The sequence below is a fragment of the Phocoena sinus genome, chromosome 2, assembly GCF_008692025.1.
Source record: "Phocoena sinus isolate mPhoSin1 chromosome 2, mPhoSin1.pri, whole genome shotgun sequence".
Classification (NCBI taxonomy): Eukaryota; Metazoa; Chordata; class Mammalia; order Artiodactyla; family Phocoenidae; genus Phocoena; species Phocoena sinus.
In genome coordinates, this window is record NC_045764.1 from 170,086,477 (window position 1) to 170,110,648 (window position 24,172).

Below are 24,172 nucleotides of genomic sequence, written 5' to 3' on the forward strand. Positions count from 1 at the left end.
GGAAAATGATTATGTTGACCAGATTCCATATTGATCTCTTCTTTTTATGATCCCAGTTATTGATTTTAATCATCTTTTTTGTGCTCTCCCTATGTACTCAGTGCTGGCCTCCTATCAAGCACTAAATTAATAACAACTGTTCTTACCATGGTCTGCCTCTTTGGATTCTTGCCATTGGTCCTTCTTGAAATGCATAGGTCCCATTTAGGTGCAGGTAGGAGCCTGGAAGCACCAGTCACAATGTATAGATGATAACTGTATTTTTTTGTTTCACTAATGAACATGGCTGTGACTAAGGACACCAAGGTGTTGGGTGTATTCTTGCATAATTGCCTCTCTTACCATAAGAGTTCCTATCTGAGTCACCTTTCTTTGACTCCCAGTTCACCTGGGCCACTACAAATAGAAGATGCTGCAGGAAAAAATATATCCCATTGATTAGGGTCATGTTTTTCTTATACTGACAGGTAATTTTTTTTTTAAGGAGAGGGGTGCATTTAGAGGCTCGTCAGTGTAACATTAACAGGTTTTCAACATCAAATACTGCCATGATAAGATGCAAAATAATTTTCTTGTAATGATAACTAGTGGTTGATGGGCTTAATTTTTTTTTTAGGTGCCGATATTGATGCGTTGTGTGTTGCACCAAGACATGTCGATCGAAGTGACTTTTTCACCTCGTTCTATGATAAGTTGAAATTACAGGAAGAAGTAAAAGATTTAAGAGTGCGTAAATGTTCAGAGTGAAAGGGGAGGAGTTATAAAAATCAGTTTAGTCAATTGAGTGAGTTTTATGGTATAGCCATTAATTTATTGAACTCTTGCAATTTGCCAGACCCTTTTAAGCTTAATGTGTATGCTTGCATTTTATTCTTTACAGCAGTCTAAAATCATAAATCTGTAATCTCATGTACAGAGTAGGAAATGAGGCAAACAAAGTAAATAAGCAACTTGGCCACCATCACATATCCGAGTGGCAGAGATCAAGAATTTGAACCTAGGCTTGTGCGACTTAGGATTCTCGAGTCTTAAACCTGTTTGCTGAGAACCTAGTCTGTGTCAGGTGTTGTGGTAAATTATGTTTAAGCAATGTCAGTACTGCATTCATTTAAGAGCACTAAAGCTAGTGTAGCCCTAAGGTATACTTTCAGAGACACTGATTTTTAAATTTTCCCACAGGCTGTTGAAGAGGCATTTGTACCAGTTATCAAACTATGTTTTGATGGGATAGAGGTAAGGTTCAAATAGACAGTTCTTACTGTGTGTTATTTTGATAGGTGTCGGTTAAAAACTTGATTTATTTCAAAGGTTTATAATTGGTGAGTTGGTATGATATTAATACTAATTAAGTTTTTTTTGAAATGGAAGTGACAGCCTATTCTTTGTAGTCTCTTTTAAAAAAGAGCCTAGTGAAACCAGGAGTTAAAATATAGACAGAAATGTACTGACTGTGAAATGGCTGCTACAGAACAGCTTAACTGATAGTTTTTCCATATGCAGATTTTATATGCTTTTAGTCTCCTTAAGGTAATATATTTTTGCAAGTGGAACTTTGGCTTCATTTAAATTAAATATTTAAGAGTTGAGAGAAAATTGTGACCTGATGTCATGTATGCTGAAATATTTTCTGATAGGGAAGGATATATGAGCTCAGATTCTTTTTTTTAAATTTATTTATAAATTTATTTATTTGTTTGTTTTTATTTTTGGCTGCTTTGGGTCTTTGTTGCTGCACGCGGGCTTTCTCTAGTCGTGGCAAGCAGGGGCTACTCTTCGTTACGGTGCGGTGGCTTCTCTTGTTGTGGAGCACGGGCTCCACATGCAGGCTTTAGTAGTTGTAGCATACAGGCTCAGTAGTTGGGGCATGCGCTCAGTAGTTGTGGCACACGGACTTAGTTGCTCTGCGGCATGTGGGATCTTCCCGGACGAGGGGCTTGAACCCGTGTCCCCTGCATTGGCAGGCGGATTCTTTTTTTTGACAGGCGGATTCTTAACCACCATGCCACCACCAGGGAAGCTCTGAGTTCAGGTTCTTGAGATGATGTGCAGTTCTGTTTGATGTTTTCAATGTGTGTAATGAAAGTAGTTGTAACAAATGAAAGTAGTTGTAACAAAGCTGACCCTGAAGCAACTTTAGTTATTTATGTTACTTCTGCCATATATAATGGTGCTGGAAAGTCACTCATAGTAATAATGACGGTTATAAAATTTCAGAAATGGAAGAATAATACTTCATTGTTCTACAAAAAAAGTGGTTTCTATAATTGTTGCATAAGGTGCCCAACTCTATCTTCTATGAAATATGTGTAATCTTAATAAGTAGACATAAGATGTTAAATTTAGTAAAGGATTATCAAGTTCAGGCAGCTTTGATTTACTGTCAGTGTTTAAATAAATATAAAACAACCATAATGTAGGTGATGCCTTTTTTTCCCAAAAAGAACATTAACCAACAAAGGGGAGATTTTTGGGGGTGGAGAACCAACTCAATTGTGTAAACTTTTCAGGATGGAGATAAAAGTCAAATGGTTACTAGAAATATTTAATGTGCTTGTTATTACTGAGTTGCTTTTTGAGTTACCTGGGTTTTTTTTTTTTTTTTTTTTTTTTTCTGTGAGCATATAGTCTTTATTTCTGTCTAAATTAGGGGCAATGCTGGATTTTGGAATGTGTATCATTGGAAAATTTAGGCTATACCACAGGTACTTATTTGTGTAAATGTACAATCTTTTCCTGTCTTGTAGGTGCATGTTTAAATGATTTTTCACAGCAAGCTCTTAAAATACAGATTTTTTTTTAACATCTTTTTTGGAGTATAATTGCTTTACAATGGTGTGTTAGTTTCTGCTGTATAACAAAGTGAGTCAGCTATACATATACATATATCCCCCTATCTCCTCCCTCTTGTATCTCCCTCCCACCCTCCCTATCCCACCCCTCTAGGTGGTCACAAAGCACCCAGTTGATCTCCCTATGCTATGCAGCTCCTTCCCACTAGATATCTGTTTTACATTTGGTAGTGTATATATGTCCATGCCACTCTCTCACTTCGTCTCAGGTTACCCTTCCCCCTCCAGGTATCCTCAAGTTCATTCTCTACGTCTGTGTCTTTGTTCCTGTCCTGCCCCTAGGTTCTTCAGAACCTTTTTTCCCCCCATATATATGTGTTAGCATACAGTGTTTTTCTCTTTCTGACTTACTTCACTCTGTGTGACAGACTCTAGGTCCATCCGCCTCGCTACAAATAACTCAATTTCATTTCTTTTTATGGCTGAGTAATATTCCATTGTACATATGTGCCGCATCTTCTTTATCCATTCATCCATTGATGGACACTTAGGTTGCTTCCATGTCCTGGCTATTGTGAATAGTGCTGCAGTGAACATTGTGGTACATGACTCTTTTTGAATTATGGTTTTCTCAGGGTATATGCCCAGTAGTGGGATTGCTGGGTCGTATGGTAGTTCTATTTTTAGTTTTTTAAGGAACCTCCATACTGTTCTCCATAGTGGCTGTATCAGTTTACATTCCCACCAACAGTGCAAGAGGGTTCCCTTTTCTCCACACCCTCTCCAGCATTTATTGTTTGTAGATTTGTTGGTGATGGCCATTCTGACCAGTGTGAGGTGATATCTCATTGTAGTTTTGATTTCCCTTTTTCTAATGATTAGTGATCTGTATATCTTCTTTGGAGAAATGTCTGTTTAGGTCTTCTGCCCATTTTTGGATTGGGTTGTTTGTTTTTTTGATATTGAGCTGCATGAGCTGCTTGTATATTTTATTTATATTTTATTAATCCTTTGTCAGTTGCTTCGTTTGCAAATATAAAATACTGATTTTTAAAGTGATCTTATAAAAGGCTTGTTTCTCTAGCAGCATTCAAAGATTGGAACCATGAAATCAGACCCTCAGGAATAATTACCGAATCTGTGCCAAATTTCTTTTGCCCCCAACCTTTCCTTGAAAAAAAGGAAAAAAACAATTTTGTCAGTTGCATTCTATGAGTCTTCAAAATTAGCCAGTTTTTGTTTTGTTTCTATTTAGTCAAAACTAAGTTGGAGAAACAGACTGGAATATTATAGATACATAAGTTCTTAAATATAAGAAGTTCCCTTTTTACTGACAGGTTTATTTGGGCTACATATAACCATATTGGCCTTATATTTGAGCACCTTTTAGGATATAATTCACAGTTCATATAGGTGGAGAACTAAGCAGTTAGTTTTAAGTAATCCAGTATATCTGCATTTAGCAAACTTAGTATATTAAACTTAGTATGATTAAAATGACAAGTAGCTATTTATACAAGTTCTGTTTATTTAGTATTACCATGTTTTAACATCTGGTTAAAATACCTGTGGTAAGAATTTTGTTTGAACTTTTGGAGGTGTTGTCATGTTAACAGCTGATGAGAAGATCCTGGTCTTAAGGAGTTAATAAGTGTTTTCTTTTTTAAAGAAATGCCTTAAAAATAGGCAGACATGGAATGTTTTGTTTTGTTTTTGTTTTAGATTGATATTTTGTTTGCAAGATTAGCACTGCAGACTATTCCAGAAGACTTGGACTTAAGAGATGACAGTCTGCTTAAAAATTTAGATATAAGGTGCATAAGAAGTCTTAACGGTATGTAAAAACCTACTTCCTTTTGCATAGTAGCAGTTTTGGTCAAATATGAAATAGTTTTTAACTCAGGCTTCATAATGAAGCTTTTAATGGCTATATTGTTTATCCATAGTGAGTCAAATAAAATGAACTTCTTGCTTAATAGTTAGACTGCAGTGGAGCATTTAGTAATTTGTTAAATCATTGGTATCTTGCATTATTATTTCTTTTCTTCCTGGGATGTTTAAATACTGTCTGACATTTGTACTCTATTGCTAGTGGCTCAGGTTTCACCTTGTAACTCTATTAATTTTGATCCTGATAACCTTTGTAACATTTTCAACTGTTGTGCTTTTAAAAGGGTTACATTTGAACACTTATTTTAGCATTGTTTTGTTAATATGCTCTTGAAGAACAATTCCTGGAAACTTAAATGGATCAAACCCTAGTCACCATCTCTGAACTGGAGCACATTTTAATTATAGGTTGAAAGTTTTTGAAATAAAGCAGATTACAGTTCAGATTATCTGGTTTTAGGGTAGTGTTTGTGATAGAAGGTAAAAGTTTTATATTTTTTATTTGCCACTTTATTAACATTACTGATTTTACAAAGTAAATTTTTATTTAATTTGACATTAGTCTCAGAAAATTTAAAAGAAATATTATCATTAAACTTTTGATAATTTAATGTTCTGTTTTTTTTTTTCTTTACTCCTATTAATCAGGTTGCAGGGTAACCGATGAAATTTTACATCTAGTACCAAACATTGACAACTTCAGGTTAACCCTGAGAGCTATCAAACTGTGGGCCAAACGTGAGTTCCGAATTTGTTGGCTAGCTTATTAAAAATGTTTAAGCTTTTGTTCAACACTAACTTTTCTTTTTGCTTTTCCCTTATCAACAGGCCACAACATCTATTCCAATATATTAGGTTTCCTCGGTGGTGTTTCCTGGGCTATGCTAGTAGCAAGAACTTGCCAGCTTTATCCAAATGCAATAGCATCAACTCTTGTACATAAATTTTTCTTGGTATTTTCTAAATGGTATGTGTTTAGATTATATTAAAATAAAATTGATTGTAGACACTGAAGTTTAGTCTTATTTCTATGACATTTCTGCAGCTGGTCTCAGATTCAAATTTTAGTTCATGATGTAGCAGTATAGGTAGCCTCGGGGAGATCATGTTGTGTATAAAATGGCAAACCTAAATTCCATTCCTTTTCCCTAGCTTTCCCAGGATAGCAAGGCAGGTGCTGTTTGTACTTCCATGCGTAAACTTACTCTCTAAATAAACTGAATTTTAGCTATAATGTCTGCTAAAATCCAGTGAGTTGGTAGGTTGGGATATCAGTTACTTTGGATAAAGCTTTATATATACCACCTCTTTTAATTTACTCTTTGAATTCTTCTAGATCTATAGGCCATTAGTTTCCTGTGGTTGTTTTTTGCTTTCAGTTGCCCATTTATCTTTGGTAGAATGTTAAGGATGTAAATGTATATAAAGCTTTTAAGGATAACTGTAAGTGCTTGAAAAGCAATTGAGCATCCCTTTGAGATTAGTCATTAACCCAGGAGAGATTTTTTTTTTAATGCTCTCCTTCATTTCAGCCTGGTCACATTTGTCAACCATTATTTCTTTTTTTTTTCTTTTTTTTTCTTTTTTTAACCATTATTTCTTTTAAGTAATATAAAAGATTGCTATTTCACATTAGTTGCTTTGGCCCAAAAGGTTAGAGTTCTTGGTTTTTAATCAAATTGATCTGAAAGATTTGTCTTCCCTATTTGTGCCAACCTCTGTACCTCCTCCCTCTGAAAAAAGAGTTTTAGTTATTTTATAAAAATTAGAGTTATTGGAGACAATTTATAATTTAGAACTGTGCCACACTTTTCAATACACATTCTGTAATTATGGATTTGATAGCACTTAATTATATATAACCAGGTTTGATGAGAAAAATATCAGAATTTCTCTTAATGCTACACATACATGGCAAATAATATATTTAAGAAGCTAACCTTGATACTAAAGATGGCAAATGTTTTCCAGTTTTTAATCTCTTCTATAAAGGACTGAAGTAGCTAACTCACAAAACATATCTTGAAAACAGTGTGTTCACATCATTACACATATTCACATTAATAACCTTTGTCATGAGGTAGAGAAAAATTTTCCTAATCAATTTTTATAATTATTCATGCTCCTTTGCCTATAATGAATTAAAGACAGGATCTTTGTCTTTTCAAGGGAGATTTTATCCTGTTCAAGTTTGCGGTGAACACATCAGATGTCTCGGAATAGTACTTTTAAATTTGAATAGTGCTTTATCAGTTCTTCTCTGCGAGGCAGAGAAGATATTTGACTTCAGTCTGAGAAAGCTACCAAATGGTTTAAGTTACTTTCATAGAGGAAATGTAATTCAAGTAGTCTAACGTCGACAGAAAGGAATAAAGGAATAAAAGATTATATATACCAAGAGGGCAAAATGAATGAAGAAGGATCACATTCACAAATGCTGTATGTTTAACAAAATACGTGTAGATGGTAATATCCAATAGTCTTATCAAGTGCTACAATCTTTTTAAACAGGGAATGGCCAAATCCAGTCCTATTGAAACAGCCTGAAGAATGCAATCTTAATTTGCCTGTATGGGACCCAAGGGTTAGTGTATTATTTTTTCCCCTACAAATTCACACTGTGCGATAACAAGTAAAAATCATCTGCATAAACTTCAGGGAGACTTCCCATCCTGTTACGTATGAGCGGACATGTTCGTATTACACTTTCTTTTTAATCTCAACTATAATTTTCCTCTGATGTGAGAAGCATAATTATGTACCCTGTAAACTACATTTAATTGTACATAGTTTATAATATCGAGATCACTAATTTTAATTTATTCTATATAGAACTACCTTGTAAGTCAAAGTTGTGTGGGCATTTGTGCTTAAAAGAAAAAATAAAAGGATACTAAAAATCCCTGTATTTTTTTTTGTTTGATCTAAATATTCTGTTAAAATTGGGTTATTGTAGGAAAACTGTTGCTTAATGTTTAACCGTGGCAGATAACTTCTAAGCAATATCACTTTAATTACTGTGATGTAATTGTAAAAATTGGTTTGGTTAATTCAGATTACAAAAGCATGGTTGGGCTGAAGAGGAGCTTCCATTCTGCTTCTTTGGAAGTTACGACCTTTACTGCTTACTCAGTTTAAATGTTTAACATGCACTTTATTAATTGATAAAATAAATTTAGGTTTGAATAAGGCTTTCTAGGTTTATAAAATTCTATTTTTCTACATTAATTTGCTATTTTATTACAACATCAAAAATTTTGTCAGTTTTAAGCTTTGTTAATGACATCAAGCTGTGAATTTTTAAGTTTTCCGAACCTCAAGACATTTAATTTTGGAGGGATGTGAATTTACAATTTCAATTTCCTCTGTGGAACTATGCCACTTTTATCATTAGTATACAGATTAAAATTAATAGTTATTAAATCATTTCATTATATCTTAAAATGATACCAACATGGATAAAGTAGTTTTACCATGTGTTAATAAGCTTCTACTCCTGATAAATTAAGGGTATATTAAAAACTAAGTTTAAAATTCGTTTTACACAGAACATACTATGACATTTCTCAAAATTGTAATTGTGTGTGTACATCCCTATTTCTGTTGTAGAAAAAAGAAAAACTAAACATCAGTAGATGCCCAATTAGAACCTTTTTTTGCTTGACAGGCACACTATTTCTAGTAAGATTGCCAAAACAGTCATGCCCAAATGATTGAAACAGAACATTAGACCAAATCACAGATTCTGTAAAGAATTCCTGTATAAACAGTGTCTCTTTACATGGTTTTTCTTTCTCAACTCCAGCTGTGAAATGAAATAAAATTTAATCATTGGTTCAGTTTAACAAGGGGTAAAAAGTCCAAGTATCTGTTGCATATGTACTTGAAGAAACTGATTGGCTGTTGTTGTATGTAGGTAAACCCCAGTGATAGGTACCATCTTATGCCTATAATTACACCAGCATACCCACAACAGAACTCCACGTACAATGTGTCCGTTTCAACACGGATGGTCATGGTTGAGGAGTTTAAACAAGGTAAGTGTTTATCCTTATGCTCTCCTTTATACACAAAGGATTTACATACCATTGTACACCCCGTAGTCGGGTATTCAATTAAATTGGAGAAAGCATTCACCGAAGTGGATTTTGGTGTTTATTTATTGATTAACAGATTATATTTGAGAATTAACTTGGAAAACTCAGTTTAATTTCTTTTAAGCAATTTATTTTTGATTATATATTGGAAGATTAACCAAAATTGAAAATTGCATCCTTAGCTGGGCCTTTATGGTTTAGTTCCATACTATTGCCATGTGAAATTTTAAATGATGTCATAGTTTTCTCTCTACTGGGTGACATGAGAGGCTTTTAGCAGGCAGTATACTTGAAAAGAGCTTTGAGCAGGATTTTGACCAAACTGCCCACTGTTTTGGAATAACCTCTAAACTTCTGAATCCCAGTAGTACTGCTAATTTGAAGGAGTAGCTATTGCTAAATGGTCTTTAAGGGAAGTAGCTAGAACTGGATTGTTAAATTTGACACAAGTCAAGGAAATAGAATCAGCTGTATGACTGCCAGCGTCAGACTCAGAAGTGTAAAGTTCTTTTCTGTAGTCTACAGGGGCTCTTCATGGGAAGATGTCGCTATCCTTTTATGGGAAACTTGTTTTTTAGAAAGGCAGGAAGCAAAGCTTATGGGAAAGTTTTCTTTCTTGGGTAACTCCAGTGCTTCAGTTTTAGGAGAGAGTCATTCTATGAGCATGGCATTTTAGAGTAATGGCAATTTGCCAGAAAACTGGATCTGAAAGGAACCCTCCAGGTTTTTTGAAGAGTGTATGTAAGAATCTGTATGCTCTAGAGCCATAGACTAAACTTGCTATGTTAAAATTATGATTTCAGGAATATAGTGAATGCATGTGGTGTATTTAAGATCTTTAAAATTATAGATTCTTAGACTGAAGCATGCAAACATTTTAATATGTTTTTAATTTAGGTCTTGCTATCACAGATGAAATTTTGCTGAGTAAGGCAGAGTGGTCCAAACTTTTTGAAGCTCCAAACTTCTTTCAAAAGTACAAGTATGTATTTTAAGGCATGTCGGACATGTTGCTCTCTTAAGTAATGGTTTAATGGTAGCATACGTGACATCTCTTTTTGCTAGACTAATGTAGTCTTGAATTTTCCTTTAAACATCTTCTATACAAGTTTTCTTCCTGTCACAAAGGGCATACTGTTTTTAGTAAACCCCTTATTATTTCTTTATCAAGGTAAAGTGTAGTCCATACAGTTTTGCTGCCTGATGTAACCAAATTTCTACACTTGTAGCAACATCAGTTCTGAAGGCTTGTTAGTCATCCCCAAAACTCTAAATCTGTATACCTTGGCAGAGGAGTGAACTGTTAAAATCTGTAGTTAATAGTGTCTGTTAAGTAAGTATTTTCAGCCAGTTCTGGAAACTTATTTATCATTAAGATTCTCTATAACATAGGCAAAGCTAATAAAATGTCAGTGTATGTAGTCAGTAAAATGTTTTCAGTAGTTATAGCACATGATTGGCCTACCATTTCCCCCTAATGTTAGTAAGTCCCCTTCAAATATTTCTACAGATAATTTTCATGGAATCTCAGTGGGTGTAATATTTTTTTACTAATGGTTTTAGTATAATGGTTTAATACCGTAGTACAGGTTAATAGCCTGATTGTGTTGGTTTTGATGAAAACTGTAAGTTATAATAAATCTTACTTTTAAAAAAATGGACTTGCACTTTTATTTGCCCTGAGCTGAAAACTTGCCAAAGTCCCACTTAAAAAAATTTTTTTTCTTTAATGCTTGAAATTTTCCTGACCATTTGATCTTGTGTTGGATTGTGTTTTGTAATAATCTAAGCAAGATTGCTCTATGCTATTTCCCCAATTAAAAACAAGAATGATGACCTTCATGATGTCTCTGTGTTTTGTTTCTGTATCTTTTGCATGAAAAAGCAATAATGGAGCCAGCTTAATTGTTGTGTTCTGGGAGCACTGCATTGTCAGTAAAAATTTAAATAGCATAACATTGAATGTTCTTGTTTATTACTTATTCCCCATAAGTTGTGCTTTTCCATTTGGCAGATAATTTTCCATTGTTTTTTATTTTAACCACTGTTGAGGAAGTACCTTTGAACATTTAAACTAATAAATACATATTCTGATGCTTTAAAAACTACATCATGGAAGAGTACACGATTACTTGTAAGGAGAATAAAGAAATTGGTCTCATAGAAAAATGCTAGCATCTCTTAATCCCCGAGAATCCAAGGTGAAGCTAGATAATTTTTCCTGTCTCACTTTCTTGTAGGAGTAAGAGGTGGGTAGATTGAAGTTCTTCTAAGTACCCACTTAACTGGTTTCTTTCACTTTAAGAAAGACTAGTGTTGAAATTGAAGAAACCTTGATAATGTCATCTATTTGAATAAATTTGTATTAACTAGAACTTTGAAGTTTTTTTTTTTTTTTTAAAGCTTGCTTAAATCTTTCTTTTAAAACTTTTAGGCTGTCCTTCAGTCTATGCCAAATAGTACATATAAGGTCTTCAGTTGACTGATGAAAAGATTTATAGATTACTGTCTTTACTGAATTCTCTTGAAACAATCAAATTATTTTAGGTTATTAAAAATAACTTTAAACATAATTAGATATGAGGATGTAGCAACAAATAGAGGAAATTATATCAGGAAAATTTAAATTTCAGCTGTGACTCCTGCGAAAAAGGATTTGAAAACGTGACAATGAGCTAGTTTTACCTATACCAAATTCTACTTACGTTTTTAACTTATTTCAAAAATTTTTCCTGTTAAAGCATTAGTGATTGCTATCATTATACTCAAGTATTCCCAGATTTGAATTTTTCTTTTAACGTATTATATGAATTACCCCAAAGATTAGCTGTACAACTGAACTGAAATCCTTAGTTTTGCCTTGAGTCAGAGTTGGTTAAGCTTATTTCAAGCATATCCTGAAAGTATTGTGTTTGTTATGTGAAATATTTTAAGCCATATAGTATACCTGCCTGCCTTTCTTGGAAGGGAAGAAGCCATGAAGGAAATTTCAGTTGTCTTAGAAAGCAGACCATGTTTCAGAAGATATCAGTGTTCTTGTGAAAAAGGGAGAACACTGCCTTGTGAAATTTTATAGTTCTAAGAAAATATTTTTCATGTTTTACCTTTAGTATATTCAAGCTCACATAAGTGAGTAACCAGCAGTAAAATAAATCATTATTGACATAGGAAATGTGAATACTTATTTCAGATGTTCCATTTCCTTAGGAAACGAGGAAGCAAAGGTATTAGGGGAAAAAGCCAAATGTTCTCAGGAATAGGATTAATAATTTATAATTTCAAGGAGTATGTATGTATAGAATAATTTAGCCTCATAATATTTTAAAGGCTTTAAAAATAGTGAACTGTAATTCTTGGGCCTGAGTTACTTGAAGATGGAATTGCAAGGATTTTTGTCTAAGTTAATTAGATTTTCGGTGCACATATCTGAGCTGTTACCTACCCAGGGAAAAATATTAATGTGATGAAATGGCCAGGAAACCTACTTACAAAATGCTTTTTTGGAGTAAATATTTGTGAGGTAATAATAGCAACTAAATTAAGTGTTTTTAGAAGCTTTTAAAGAGGTTTTAATTCAACTGTGGTACATTTTTATAGTTAAATTTTTTTATTGGAAACTGATAATCTTTAAATTTTGGGGAAAGTTAATCATTATTTCATTGGCTTCAGTGTTTCATGAAGGCATTTGAGTACCTGAAGCATGATAGTGGCACTGTAAAGTAGGGGATGGTGTTTTTTGGAGCAGCAACAAAATAGTCTAAATTTAGACCTATTTCTGCTTGGTCTCTGTGCTCTGATAGGTAACTTAAGAATTAATGACAGGTTATTTCTATTAAACATGATTACTGTATTTTTTCACATTTGCTTAAATTTGGCTGAGTGAAGGACATTTGACTTCGCATACATACTTGCTAAGCTGTTTAAAACTTTGAGCATTATTTAAACAGGTGCCTTTATCATAAACGATGTGCAGAGTAGACCCCCCCCCTTTCCACTGGATTTCAGTAAGAACCAAAGTTGAACTCTAAGCTTTAAAACTTTAAACTTTGAATTACCAACAAGATTATGTTCAAATGGATTTTATATTTTGCATAAGTAGAGAACATTATATATCATTTAAGTTTTTGTTCAAGACTCAGGTGGTCATTAAGAGTATCCATTTCTCTAAAAGAGTGATTTAGAGACTTGAGTTTTGTCCTCATATTAGGTGAACCCAGACAGCTTTGCTGTTTTGAGTTTTTGTGTGCATGCCTGCTTTTTATACTTTGTCTTATCCTCTTATAAGTTGTTATACTTTAGTCAGAGTTTTTTCTCCATCCCCTCTCCGCCCCCCCCCCCCACCCCGCCCCTTTTAAAATTTGTTGTCCATTTTCAAACTCCCAGGGAACTGGAAATCAGGTTACTGAGCTTATTAGGATTTTGTTTGATTTATAAGAGAGTTTAGGGCCCCAAGAGGGTTTTCTGTATATGTAAAATGCATGAGCTTTTAGTGCTTTTATTAACTTTTATTTATTTGGGCTGTGTTTGTTCTGTATATTTGGTTTGCTCTAAATAATTGCTGAACAGATTAAACTGGTAAAGGAAACGAAGTATTGGTTGGTCTGTATGGATTTGGACTGCACATTAATTTTCTGTCTACGTGTTTTCATATTTATGTATATTACCTCTGTTACCTTAAGTTTATAAATACTTGAAGTTAATTTAAAATTCTTAGTCATAATTCTGACTTTTCCACCTACTATCAGTTTGCTTTTTGAGGTAAAGTTTCTGGTGAGAAGTTTGATTTCTATCACTTCTAAAATGGATTTTGTAGAAAAGTATGTTGGACTGGACTTTTTCTTTTTTAGTCTTACGAAATTCTTTAGTTGTAAAGAGTTTGTTTTAAAAAGATTTAAAATAGTCGGTCATGATGGTGTTTTTCTGAAATGAAAACTTGATTTTGCTCTAATTTGAATGGAATTGGATTCTGCATAGAAATCACATTTCTTTGTTGCTCTCACATTAATGATGTCTGCATCTTTGTTATAGAAATTCATACTGTTGCTTGAAAAAAATCGTGAGGCCTAACTTAAGTATTCAGTTTAATTTTTGCTACCTTTGAATTAAAAAGCATGATGTGTTTGATACTATTTTTTAAGTTACTGATGTATGTATATTTAGTGACCCTGTTTTTGTGGCTAAAGCCTTGGTGCTTTATTTCCATCAAAGCAATTTTGCTTTAATAGGTTATATTTTAGTGAGGTAGCTCTTTATAGAAAAAGCACTCCACCAGAATCATTGAACCAAGTTATCAGTTGATATTTAGTCATCGTTTTTGAATTAAGCTTCTTTTTGGGTAATTATTCATAAAATTACTATCTTTTTCAGAAGAATTAAACTTGCCAGTAGTTAGAAACTTGTGGAATTTAGCATTTATGATTTTATGTGCAAACTGAGATTACAGTTCTCTCTTGCTAAATTGATCTATAACTGTCAAAAAGCTTATTACATTATGGTGTTAATATCCAGCACAAAGCACTTAAATGAAATAAATAGCATGTTGTCTTTATCTTCAAAGGCATTATATTGTACTTCTAGCAAGTGCACCAACTGAAAAACAACGCCTAGAATGGTGAGTATAAGATTAGATTTTACAAAACAAAAAACAACAAAAACAAAACTTCAAAATGAATCAGATAGCCACAGAACACAGTAGGAGGTGGAAGTCCTTAAAACATCAAGTTTGGTTTTGTTCATAAATGGAGCTTTACTACTTGTAATGGAAGTATAGGAATTTGGAGATCCATATGTACAGTTTTTTTATTTGCCTTATAGAGATCCATGTATTATTTCTTAACTGTATATTTAAAGTGCTTTGTTTTAGTTTACTGATTTTTTTTCTTTAAATATTTGTGGGGTTGTCTTTTGTAACCTTCCTGGCTTGAAATGTGGCTTGATTCTCTTCTTCCTGCAGTTTTCACTTCATTTTTGGGGTAGAACATAAGGCTTTCGTTTTATCTATGGGAGTTTAGACAGTTGAACTGCCCTCATATGTGTGTTTTATGATCTTCATATTACAGCTTTACACAAACATACTTGATTTTCTGCATTTTATTTTATTTTTAAAATTAACCAGAATTTTCATTAATAATGAGTGACATTTGTTCAGGGTGGGCTTGGTGGAATCAAAAATCCGAATCCTGGTTGGAAGTTTGGAGAAGAATGAGTTTATTACACTGGCTCATGTGAATCCCCAGTCATTTCCAGCACCCAAAGAAAATCCTGACAAGTAAGCAGTCCTCTCATTTAATCCAGTTTCCTCATCCCCTTTTCAACTTTTGCTCATGGAAGTTTTATAGGCAATTTTTATTAACTCGAGTTACTATTCTGTTGATTACATATGGGTCAGACCAAGTTGAAATTTATGGTTTAGGGTTTCCTGATCAGAAACACTGAAGAGAAACACCGTTTTTTTGCAAAAAATCACCCCTGAAATAAGTTGTAATGACGAGGTGCCTATTAACTAATTTGAGTTCAGATTCTGTAGGTCTGCACTTCAGCATTTCTGAACACACCTCCCCTTTTTTGTAGAGTGGTTTTCAGGATAGCTGCTATATCAAACATCGATCTTTGCTTTTTATCTTAATTTTTTGAAAAAGAAAACATGCTTTGATATGACCTTGCAAAAATTTGATTTGTGATAGGTTCTGGAACATTGAGAAGATATGTTGTTAAAAGCTGCCTTGCCTTATTCTTTTAAGGATCTTTTTGTAGGTCAATTTCTGGTTTGATTGTTGCTGTGTTACTACCTATATGAAATTCTACTTTGCCTATAATCACTTTGTTTTATTTAGAGGGTGAGGGGAGTTTTAATAGTGAGCTTTTTCAAAAAAATGCAGTAGCATTAAAGATTGAACAATATTAGTGAATGGATCTTTTAAGATTGTGCTGTAATAGAACAGCTATTTCTCTGATTCTGCAGATTATTTCCTTTTGCATTCATGTAAAAGAGTTGGCATTTGAGCTTTTTATAAATTTTTTTGTTGCTGCGATCTTAATTATTAAAAGACTGATCCATTCAGTAGATATATCATTAAATGTTGAAAAGTAGCTGAATCACCCATTATTATTATGCTGCGGTCAGATTTCTGTACATGTGGCCTTTTCATTTGAGTTTAAAAGTTTAAGGAATGTATGTTAAGGTCTAGTTAAATTTTTATATCTACACTATTTTTCTTTGTTTCAAATTTTTGTAAAACATGTCATTCATTAGTATGAACATAATTTTTCTTTGCAGTGCCTTTGGTACTTAAGATTATCATTAAGAATATTGGCTGTCAGTACATAGATAATGAAGAGTATATTTGTCCTAGGACTCCAGTTTTTTATATAGCAATAGGAATATAGAGGGCAGGTATGGAGGAGGAATTTGAGTTTTGATGCAGTTTGGTTTAGAACTTTACTTAGTTTGTTTATATATTTATATTCTGAGTATTTCCATGTATCTCAGGTTGTCAACCACATTGATAACTGTTCTCATGAAATCCTGATAAACTACAGTAATACGCTTCTTATTTTACAGGGAAGAATTTCGCACGATGTGGGTGATTGGGTTAGTGTTTAAAAAAACAGAAAACTCTGAAAATCTCAGTGTTGATCTCACCTACGATATTCAGTCTTTCACAGATACAGGTATATCTCTACTTAGATAATCAAAACATGTACTTGCATATTTGAATTTGTCTTCATGTGTACCATAGTGGAATTTGCAATAGCTGTTAAAATTACTTGGGAATATTTTACAATGATCATCAAAATTACCTTAATATTTTTAGATTAGTTATTAGTTTCAGTCATGTCTAATATATAAATGATTTTTTTTCTCTTATGGTAGACCTAAAGTTAAATGGTTGAACGACTTTAAATTTAATTTGCCCACGATTACTTATGAAATTAGAAACCACCTGAATATTTGATTGTCTTAAAAGACTGAATCTGTGTCTGATTGCCTTAATAATCTTGAACCTTAGAAATTTATGAAGCTAAACTTCTGGTGACATGAGAAAATTTATCCCTATGTCATTTATAGACTCAAATGTTAATTCATGGGTGGGAGATACAATGATGAAGGCTTCATTTTGGATTGACCTGCACCCTGAGATACAAGGTAGTATGGTTTAGCTAAAGACCAGATGGTGGATATAGTTGACAGAAGCTAAGACTCTGTAGATACGCATATTTTCAAGGGAATGGTGAATGTACTTAGCGACATGATAAATGTGCGTCTTCTTTAGGGACTAATAATTTTTTCTTTCATACATCTCTCCTTTCCATTTAAAAAAATTTTAATGTGTGTTTTTCTCACCTGTCCACAATAAGGAGTCTTCACCTAAGGACGTTCAGACGTAACAGTAAAAGTTTTTTACCTCCTTGGAGAAGGAGAGACAAAAATCGGTACATTTTTTTAAAATGTCAGTATCATACACTAAATGTAAAGGAGAAATAAAAGGAAAAGAATGTATTTCAGTATGTAAATGCTTAGGTACAGTGACTAGAAGACATACCTAAGTAGGTAATTGCAGCTATATGTAGAATCACTAGCAGTGTGGTAGCTGAATTCCTATGATACAGGTGTTATCTGTTGTGATTCAGAGACCATCAGCAGCATTGCCATTGGTGACATGACTTTTCCTAGAACATTCAGCTTAAAAATACTTTGTTTTTATGTAAAATTGAGTTGAGTTCTTATTCAAATAATTGATAAAGTAGGTTTTTCATCTTTAGGAATGTAAGTAGGACGTGGTACAGTGCATTGCAAAGAACTGTCCACGTTCAAGGATATTTAGCGTCCCTATCATGTAGTAGCCCTTAATCATTATGACAACAAAAGCACTTATACAGGTTTTATAGGATGTGATTTGGAGTGTGAAAACTCCACTTGCTGAACACCAGAGTAGCGGTTTTTTCCAAAGTAAAAATTCTGATGTCAACTTAAACTATTTATGAACTAACAAATCATGTAGAGATACTTAGACTAGAAAATTTGTTTTGGACATTATACCTAATTGAACTGCTTATCAAAGATTGTGCTAATGAACCATCAAGATTTTAAAGCAACTTTCAGATATTTGGGGAAGGAAATATTTAGTTGTCCTGTATCTTGAAACATTTTAATGGAATACTTTGTGGGATTTTCTAATAAAGCATATTTAACATGTTGAAAACTCAAAGTTCTTACTCCCGGTCTCCTCTAGCTTCTCTTCATATCTTTTTGATCTCAGGCAGTGACAGCTGTGTCCTTGTAGTTGCTCAAGCTAGAAGTCTTGCGGTCTTCCTTGAATCCTGTTTTCCCCATACTTGGTATTAATCTATTAAAAAATCCTCCTGTCCCTACTTTCAGAGTATGTTGAGATTTCTGCTACCAATTGCTGTTTATACCCCTAGTCCAAGCCACTTATCACTGGTCTTTTGGATTACTGTCATTTCTGTAGTTTTCTTGTTCTGCCTTCAGCTATTCTTAGTCAGCATCCAAAATGACATTAAGCCAAATCATGTCTCACCTGCTTAAAACCTGTAATGGCTACCCATCTCACTCTGAATCAGTCCAGATCTTTACTGTGGCTTGCAAGCCTTTATGTGATCTAGTCTTCTTATTGTGTCTCTGACCTCATTTCTTATATTGATAATAAGAAATATATAGACATATATAAAACTTAATAAGTTCAGAATCCTTTATCCATATGTCTTGAGGCCAGTAAGGTAACAAAGTTAGTAAATAATATTTCCAGTGAGGTCTGGAGTGACATTTGGTAGTCAAAGGCCGTAACATTTCTGTAAGATATTTACATAAGGTACAGGTAGAGAGATTAAATAGCTACAAATAGTTCAAATCAGGGTTTGTTGCCAGTTGAGGTTTGGTGCCAGTCTTAGGAAAAACTTCTATTTTGGGGAGCTTTTGGGATTTTACAATTGCAGATAAGGGATTATGGATCTTCTACTTTCCCTTCTCCCCGTGGCCTTTTTGTTACTCTTCAAACATCCCAGGCATGCTTGGGACCTTTTGTCCTTGATGTTTGCTCTTCCTAGTGTAGATTCCACCAGGTACTCACAGTTTATTTACTCACTTTCATTTGAGTCTTCACTCAATTGTAATCTCAGTTTCCAGGCTGAGCTTCCTGTCGTCTTCCCTACTCAAATTTTTTCTCCATAGCTCTTATCACTGATCTGATATGAAATATATTTTACCTTTTTTTCTGTTGTGTTTCTCCCCTAGAATGTGGACTCTGAAGTTTTTGATCTCTTATTTCCTGCTATATCCCCCATGTCTAGAACATGTGATACAGTATAGGCGCCCAGTAAATCGTTTTATGACTGAGTGAATGAAATTTTCCACTTTGTTGTTTTGCTGTGGTGGTTACATACTCGAGCTAGAATTTTAAATTATACTGGTAGCATAAATAAGTATGAATTTAAGAAACCCCTTTTGTCCAGTTCTGTCATTTCTTTCCTTTTTTTTTTTTTTTTTTTTTTTTTGGTACGCGGGCCTCTCACTGTTGTGGCCTCTCCCGTTGCGGAGCACAGGCTCCGGACGCGCAGGCTCAGCAGCCATGGCTCACGGGCCCAGCCCGCTCCGCGGCATGTGGGATCTTCCCGGACCGGGGCACGAACCCGCGTCCCCTGCATCGGCAGGCGGACTCTCAACCACTGCGCCACCAGGGAAGTCCTCCAGTTCTGTCATTTCTTAAGGCGTTAACTCTTTTATTACTTTAAGAGTTTTTACACTGGAAGAATTAATATACTATGTGTTCTTATTCGTTATGTACACCTTGTGGTAAGAGACACTTGAGATAGGTTTTGACCTGGTAATTTTATAGATAGGCAATATTGATGGAAAACAGATCCGTACTTTAGAATAGCTTCTCCTGGGTTAGTTTAACTGCCTTTATGAAGATGTTTCTATTTCTTGTAACAATTTCCTAATTGTATAGTTTATAGGCAAGCAATAAACAGCAAGATGTTTGAGGTTGACATGAAAATTGCTGCAATGCATGTAAGAAGAAAGCAACTCCATCAACTACTGCCTAATCATGTGCTTCAGAAAAAGAAAAAGGTAAATTTAGAAAGTACTTTAAAAAGCGTTACTAACATAATGTTTTATGTATCCAGCGTATCAATATTTCAGAATTTAGGCTGAGTTAATAAGTCATATTTGAAATAGATCACAGCATTTTGAAAACCTATTACATGGAGAAATTCCATTATGTGAAACCTTGCTCCTGATCAGGTTTCTTGCACACACTTCCTTCAGACTTCAGATTAGTGGCAATGCTTCATATCCTTATTTTATATATATTTATATTCTCTTTTCAATGTCTCTTATTGGTATCCATTTAATAGCCCACATCAGTATGTAACTTCCTTTCCTTTTAAAGGTAAAAAAAGTTAAATTAGGTAATATGTGGATCAAGTAAGTTGTGTGACTTTTTAAATGAAAATCATTTTAGTTTCATAAGGATTATACACGTATATTATTTAAAAATTAAAAGTTATTGGATATAAGATCACTGACAGTGGTAACCTCAAGTATGATGTTCTGGTGTTGATGCTTCCTGTTGTATAACTTATTAGCCATGATTTTCTTATTTGGACTTTTAAATTTGAAATTGTATTGAAATTTTAGTGCAGAAATAAATAATAAAAATAATATTTTTACTTTAAGTGGTTTCAAAAGTGGCTTATTCTTTATAACTTTAAAAAAATTATTTCCTTTATTTATTTATTTTTGGTTGCATTGGGTCTTTGTTGCTCTGCGTGGGCTTTCTCTAGTTGCGGTGAGCAGGGGCTGCTCTTCGTTGCAGTGCACGGGCTTCTCATTGCTGTGGCTTCTCTTGTTGCAGAGCATGGGCTCTAGGAGCCCGGGCTTCAGGAGTTGTAGCTCACGGGCTCTGAAGTGCAGGCTCAGTTGTGGCGTATGGGCTTAGTTGCTCCGTGGCATGTGGGATCTTCCCGGACCAGGGCTTGAACCCGAAAAAGTGGCTTATTCTTAAAATGGAATACTTAGATCAGTGGAAATACATGAGTTAGAGATACATATATGAATGTATTGGGTTAAAAAGTATAGATGGGGTTTCCCTGGTGGCGCAGTGGTTGAGAGTCCGCCTGCCGATGCAGGGGACACGGGTTTGTGCCCCAGTCCGGGAAGTTCCCACATGCCGTGGAGTGGCTAGGCCCGTGAGCCATGGCCGCTGAGCCTGAGCGTCCGAAGCCTGTGCTCCGCAACGGGAGAGGCCACAACAGTGAGAGGCCCGCGTACCGCAAAAAAAAAAAAAAAAAAAGTACAGATAAATATATATCACTTGATACTTTTATAAAAAGTTTACAGTATATCTTTTAAGATAGAATATGAAATACAAGTATGCATTAGAGCATGAAAACTGCATTCTGTGATGATGGTTCATTATCTGGGGCTGGGATTGGGAGGAGAGGAATGAAGTTAATATAACTTCATAATGTTTTGTTTCTTAAAACATAGAATATATTATGATACAAAAGTAGCTAAATCAAGGATTTTGCAGTAGACTACCTGGTTCAGGTTCAGGTTCCATTGCATCCTAGCTGTGAGACTTTGGCAAGTTGTATTACAAATACCATGTTCTTGATTTGCCTTAAAATCACAATTCTAATTTTACCTACCTCGTTATGTATTTTGTGAGGTTAAAATGAGCCAGTGCCTGTAAGAGGTAGTTTAGATGGGTGCCTGGCACACACTAAATGCTCTTTTCTTTGCACTCTTATCTTTTCTTTGCACTCTTATTAATAGTTTCCTTTTATTAACTGCTATTTGCAAAGCACTGTACCAGTAAAGAAGATGTGTATTCTATATTTAATGATACAGTAACCTGTAGCTATTGTCTCTATTATAGAAGAAACAGAGTGATTCAAACATTTGCCCAGGGTCATGTACTATGAGATGTGAATTGGACCTAAGTCTGCATGCAAAGAATGTGTGTTTATTTCTCTGTAGTATGTTCTGTCTTTATTTGTCTTTATTAGAAAGTTTGATAGAATATTTATGACTTTGTGGCATTGAAGTCTCTTGTGCCAAACTTGATATAGACACAGAGGCAAAGCAAAGCAGCTTGAAGGTTATGTGTTCAGACCAACCAGTTAAAACCTTCATGTTCACTGATCATCCCCAACACTGGCCTGTTACTTCACAGGTTATTTTTTGATCACCTGGTCAGGCAGGTAACTGTGTGAAATGGAGTATAATTTACTTACTGAACAAATTTTTTGTCTGATGGAGAGTGAGAGTGGTAGCATTTTTGCATAGGAAAGATGCTTATTTTACAATATTAAAAAAACTGGTTTTACAGCTGGCTTCATAGGCGAAAGGCATTCCTTTCTCTCCTCTCCCTTCTCCCAAATCTCATCTTCCCCATTTGATTAATATTGATTTATGTACATAGGTGGTGTCTCTGTAGTGCTAACTCAAAGATTTAGATTATCTTGTCATTTGGGGAATTGGAGTGTGGGTGTACACATGCACGCACACACACACACACACACACATATGGGGTATGGGTTTTTATTAATAATGCAAATTATTTCCATTAAAATGTTTTTGTAGGTAAACGAACACTTGAAACTAAAAGTGTTCTGAAAAAAAAAGCTGAAGAGATCAATTTGATGTTATAATAGCATTGATTACAAAAATAGAAACTTTGGTCAATTTAGAAATCAACTTTTATCCCATAGCACCATTTATAGTTTTTTAGCTTTTGGTTTTTCCTGCACTATGTAGCTGTTTTTGAGTGCTTTGATTTTTAAGAAGCAGGACCAACATTAGGATTTATATGTGGTCATGAAGTTTAGTTTTCAGAAAATTAGTTTTGCTTTTATTCTAACAGGATAGTTAACACTATTAAACGTACCATGTTAAAATCCTAAGTTGCAGATAGAGCACTGGAAATCTCTTGCTTTTGAGAGACTCATACAGATAGCTAGGAGTGGCACTAAATTGTACCTACATGATAGTTTTTTTAGAAATTATACATTTTTATCTTCATTGTAAAACAATTTGAAATCTATAAACAAAAAATTACTTCTAATCCGACTGGCCAGAGATACTCATTGTTACTATCGTGTTTTACCACTGACTTTTTTTCTAATATATATGTGAGTGTGTGTATGTATTAATAGTCCTCTGATTTAAGATACATGTGTTTTCATATTAAAATGCTTTTTAATTTGCAGTGTATTTTACATGCAGTGTGTAGGTTTATTATAGCATTTTTTCTCGCTTTTTCTCCCACTGAAGAACTGTAGTTAAGTTGAGCATCCTTAGAAGTCAGGAAGTATGTGTCCCCCAACTCTTCACCTTTTATGGTCAGCATGACACTTCTGATTATCATAAACATTGATTTGTGCTCTTTAGTAGAAATCATTTATCAGTTAAGTAAAAGATGTTTATGTTTAAAAGGTCTAGATAAAATAAAGGTATATTTGATTAAATATTTTATTAATTGCAGCATTCAACAGAAGGTGTCAGGTTGACACCTCTGAATGACAGCAGCCTCGACTTGTCTATGGACAGTGATAACAGCATGTCTGTGCCTTCACCTACCAGTGCTATGAAGACCAGTCCATTGAACAGTTCTGGCAGCTCTCAGGGGTAAGGAAAAAGGGAAAGGAAGTGGAGTGGCTGTTTGAATAACCCCTCCAGTTTCATATGTTGAAATACCTACTGCCTGTGGTGAACTGTATGGTGTGCTAAGGAGAACCAGACAAGAGGGACAAGATCACGTTTCTGTCCTGGAGATGCTTATTACCTGTGTAGCAGGGGGAAAATATCTATGAAAAATATTAGGATCTTCTAAAGAAGGTGAGATTTATGTGGGCTGGTTTTAGTGGAAATTTCTTTTGAAGAATTAAGTGTCTTTTTAGGAACATTTAAAGCAGCTAAACATTTTTATTTTGAAAGAGAAACATGGCCTATGTTGGCAAAAATTAAAACACAAAAAGCCATATTTATCTTTAACTTCCATAAATCCTTATAGTGTTATCATTGCAGATTTATTTTTTAATGGATATACTACTGTATTTTCAAAGGGAGCTGTTTATTATAGATTCTGGTGGTACTGCTGTTATTTTAAATTGTGACGGTTATGCCCATCCCTTTGTTCAATGAGTTGATACTTAAACCATGAACACTTTTATGAATGCATGTTATATTTTAATGTTTTGAAAAAAGCAGTTTTAAAAATTGGATTGTTAAAGTATAACCAATGGCAAAGATGAAGGTTGGGATGAATCTTTGGATTCGTATGAAATAGAACATGCCGAGGTGCAGTAGATGATGAATTTAGTTTTATTCTCTTGGACTTTGAATGTGTGATGTGTTTTTAGACCAGTCAT

The 24,172-nt window shown here is 34.2% G+C and overlaps 1 protein-coding gene across 22 annotated transcripts in view; it reads left to right on the top strand.

The window, feature by feature from the left end:
* The window catches only part of PAPOLA (poly(A) polymerase alpha), a 57,172-nt gene that overhangs the window by 20,947 nt on the left and 12,053 nt on the right, over nucleotides 1–24,172 (top strand). For 21 of the 22 annotated variants that reach the window (XM_032624950.1, XM_032624951.1, XM_032624958.1 and 18 more), the window contains 13 exons: nucleotides 617–726; nucleotides 1,180–1,233; nucleotides 4,512–4,623; nucleotides 5,328–5,417; nucleotides 5,508–5,646; nucleotides 7,191–7,263; nucleotides 8,596–8,716; nucleotides 9,674–9,758; nucleotides 14,334–14,387; nucleotides 14,925–15,044; nucleotides 16,338–16,447; nucleotides 19,744–19,865; nucleotides 23,287–23,429. In XM_032624950.1, coding sequence (XP_032480841.1) covers nucleotides 617–726; nucleotides 1,180–1,233; nucleotides 4,512–4,623; nucleotides 5,328–5,417; nucleotides 5,508–5,646; nucleotides 7,191–7,263; nucleotides 8,596–8,716; nucleotides 9,674–9,758; nucleotides 14,334–14,387; nucleotides 14,925–15,044; nucleotides 16,338–16,447; nucleotides 19,744–19,865; nucleotides 23,287–23,429 — 1,333 coding nt within the window. Of the gene's footprint in view, nucleotides 1–616; nucleotides 727–1,179; nucleotides 1,234–2,647; nucleotides 2,703–4,511; nucleotides 4,624–5,327; nucleotides 5,418–5,507; nucleotides 5,647–7,190; nucleotides 7,264–8,595; nucleotides 8,717–9,673; nucleotides 9,759–14,333; nucleotides 14,388–14,924; nucleotides 15,045–16,337; nucleotides 16,448–19,743; nucleotides 19,866–23,286; nucleotides 23,430–24,172 lie in introns of all 22 variants that reach the window. The other variant, XM_032624968.1, reaches the window with a different exon arrangement.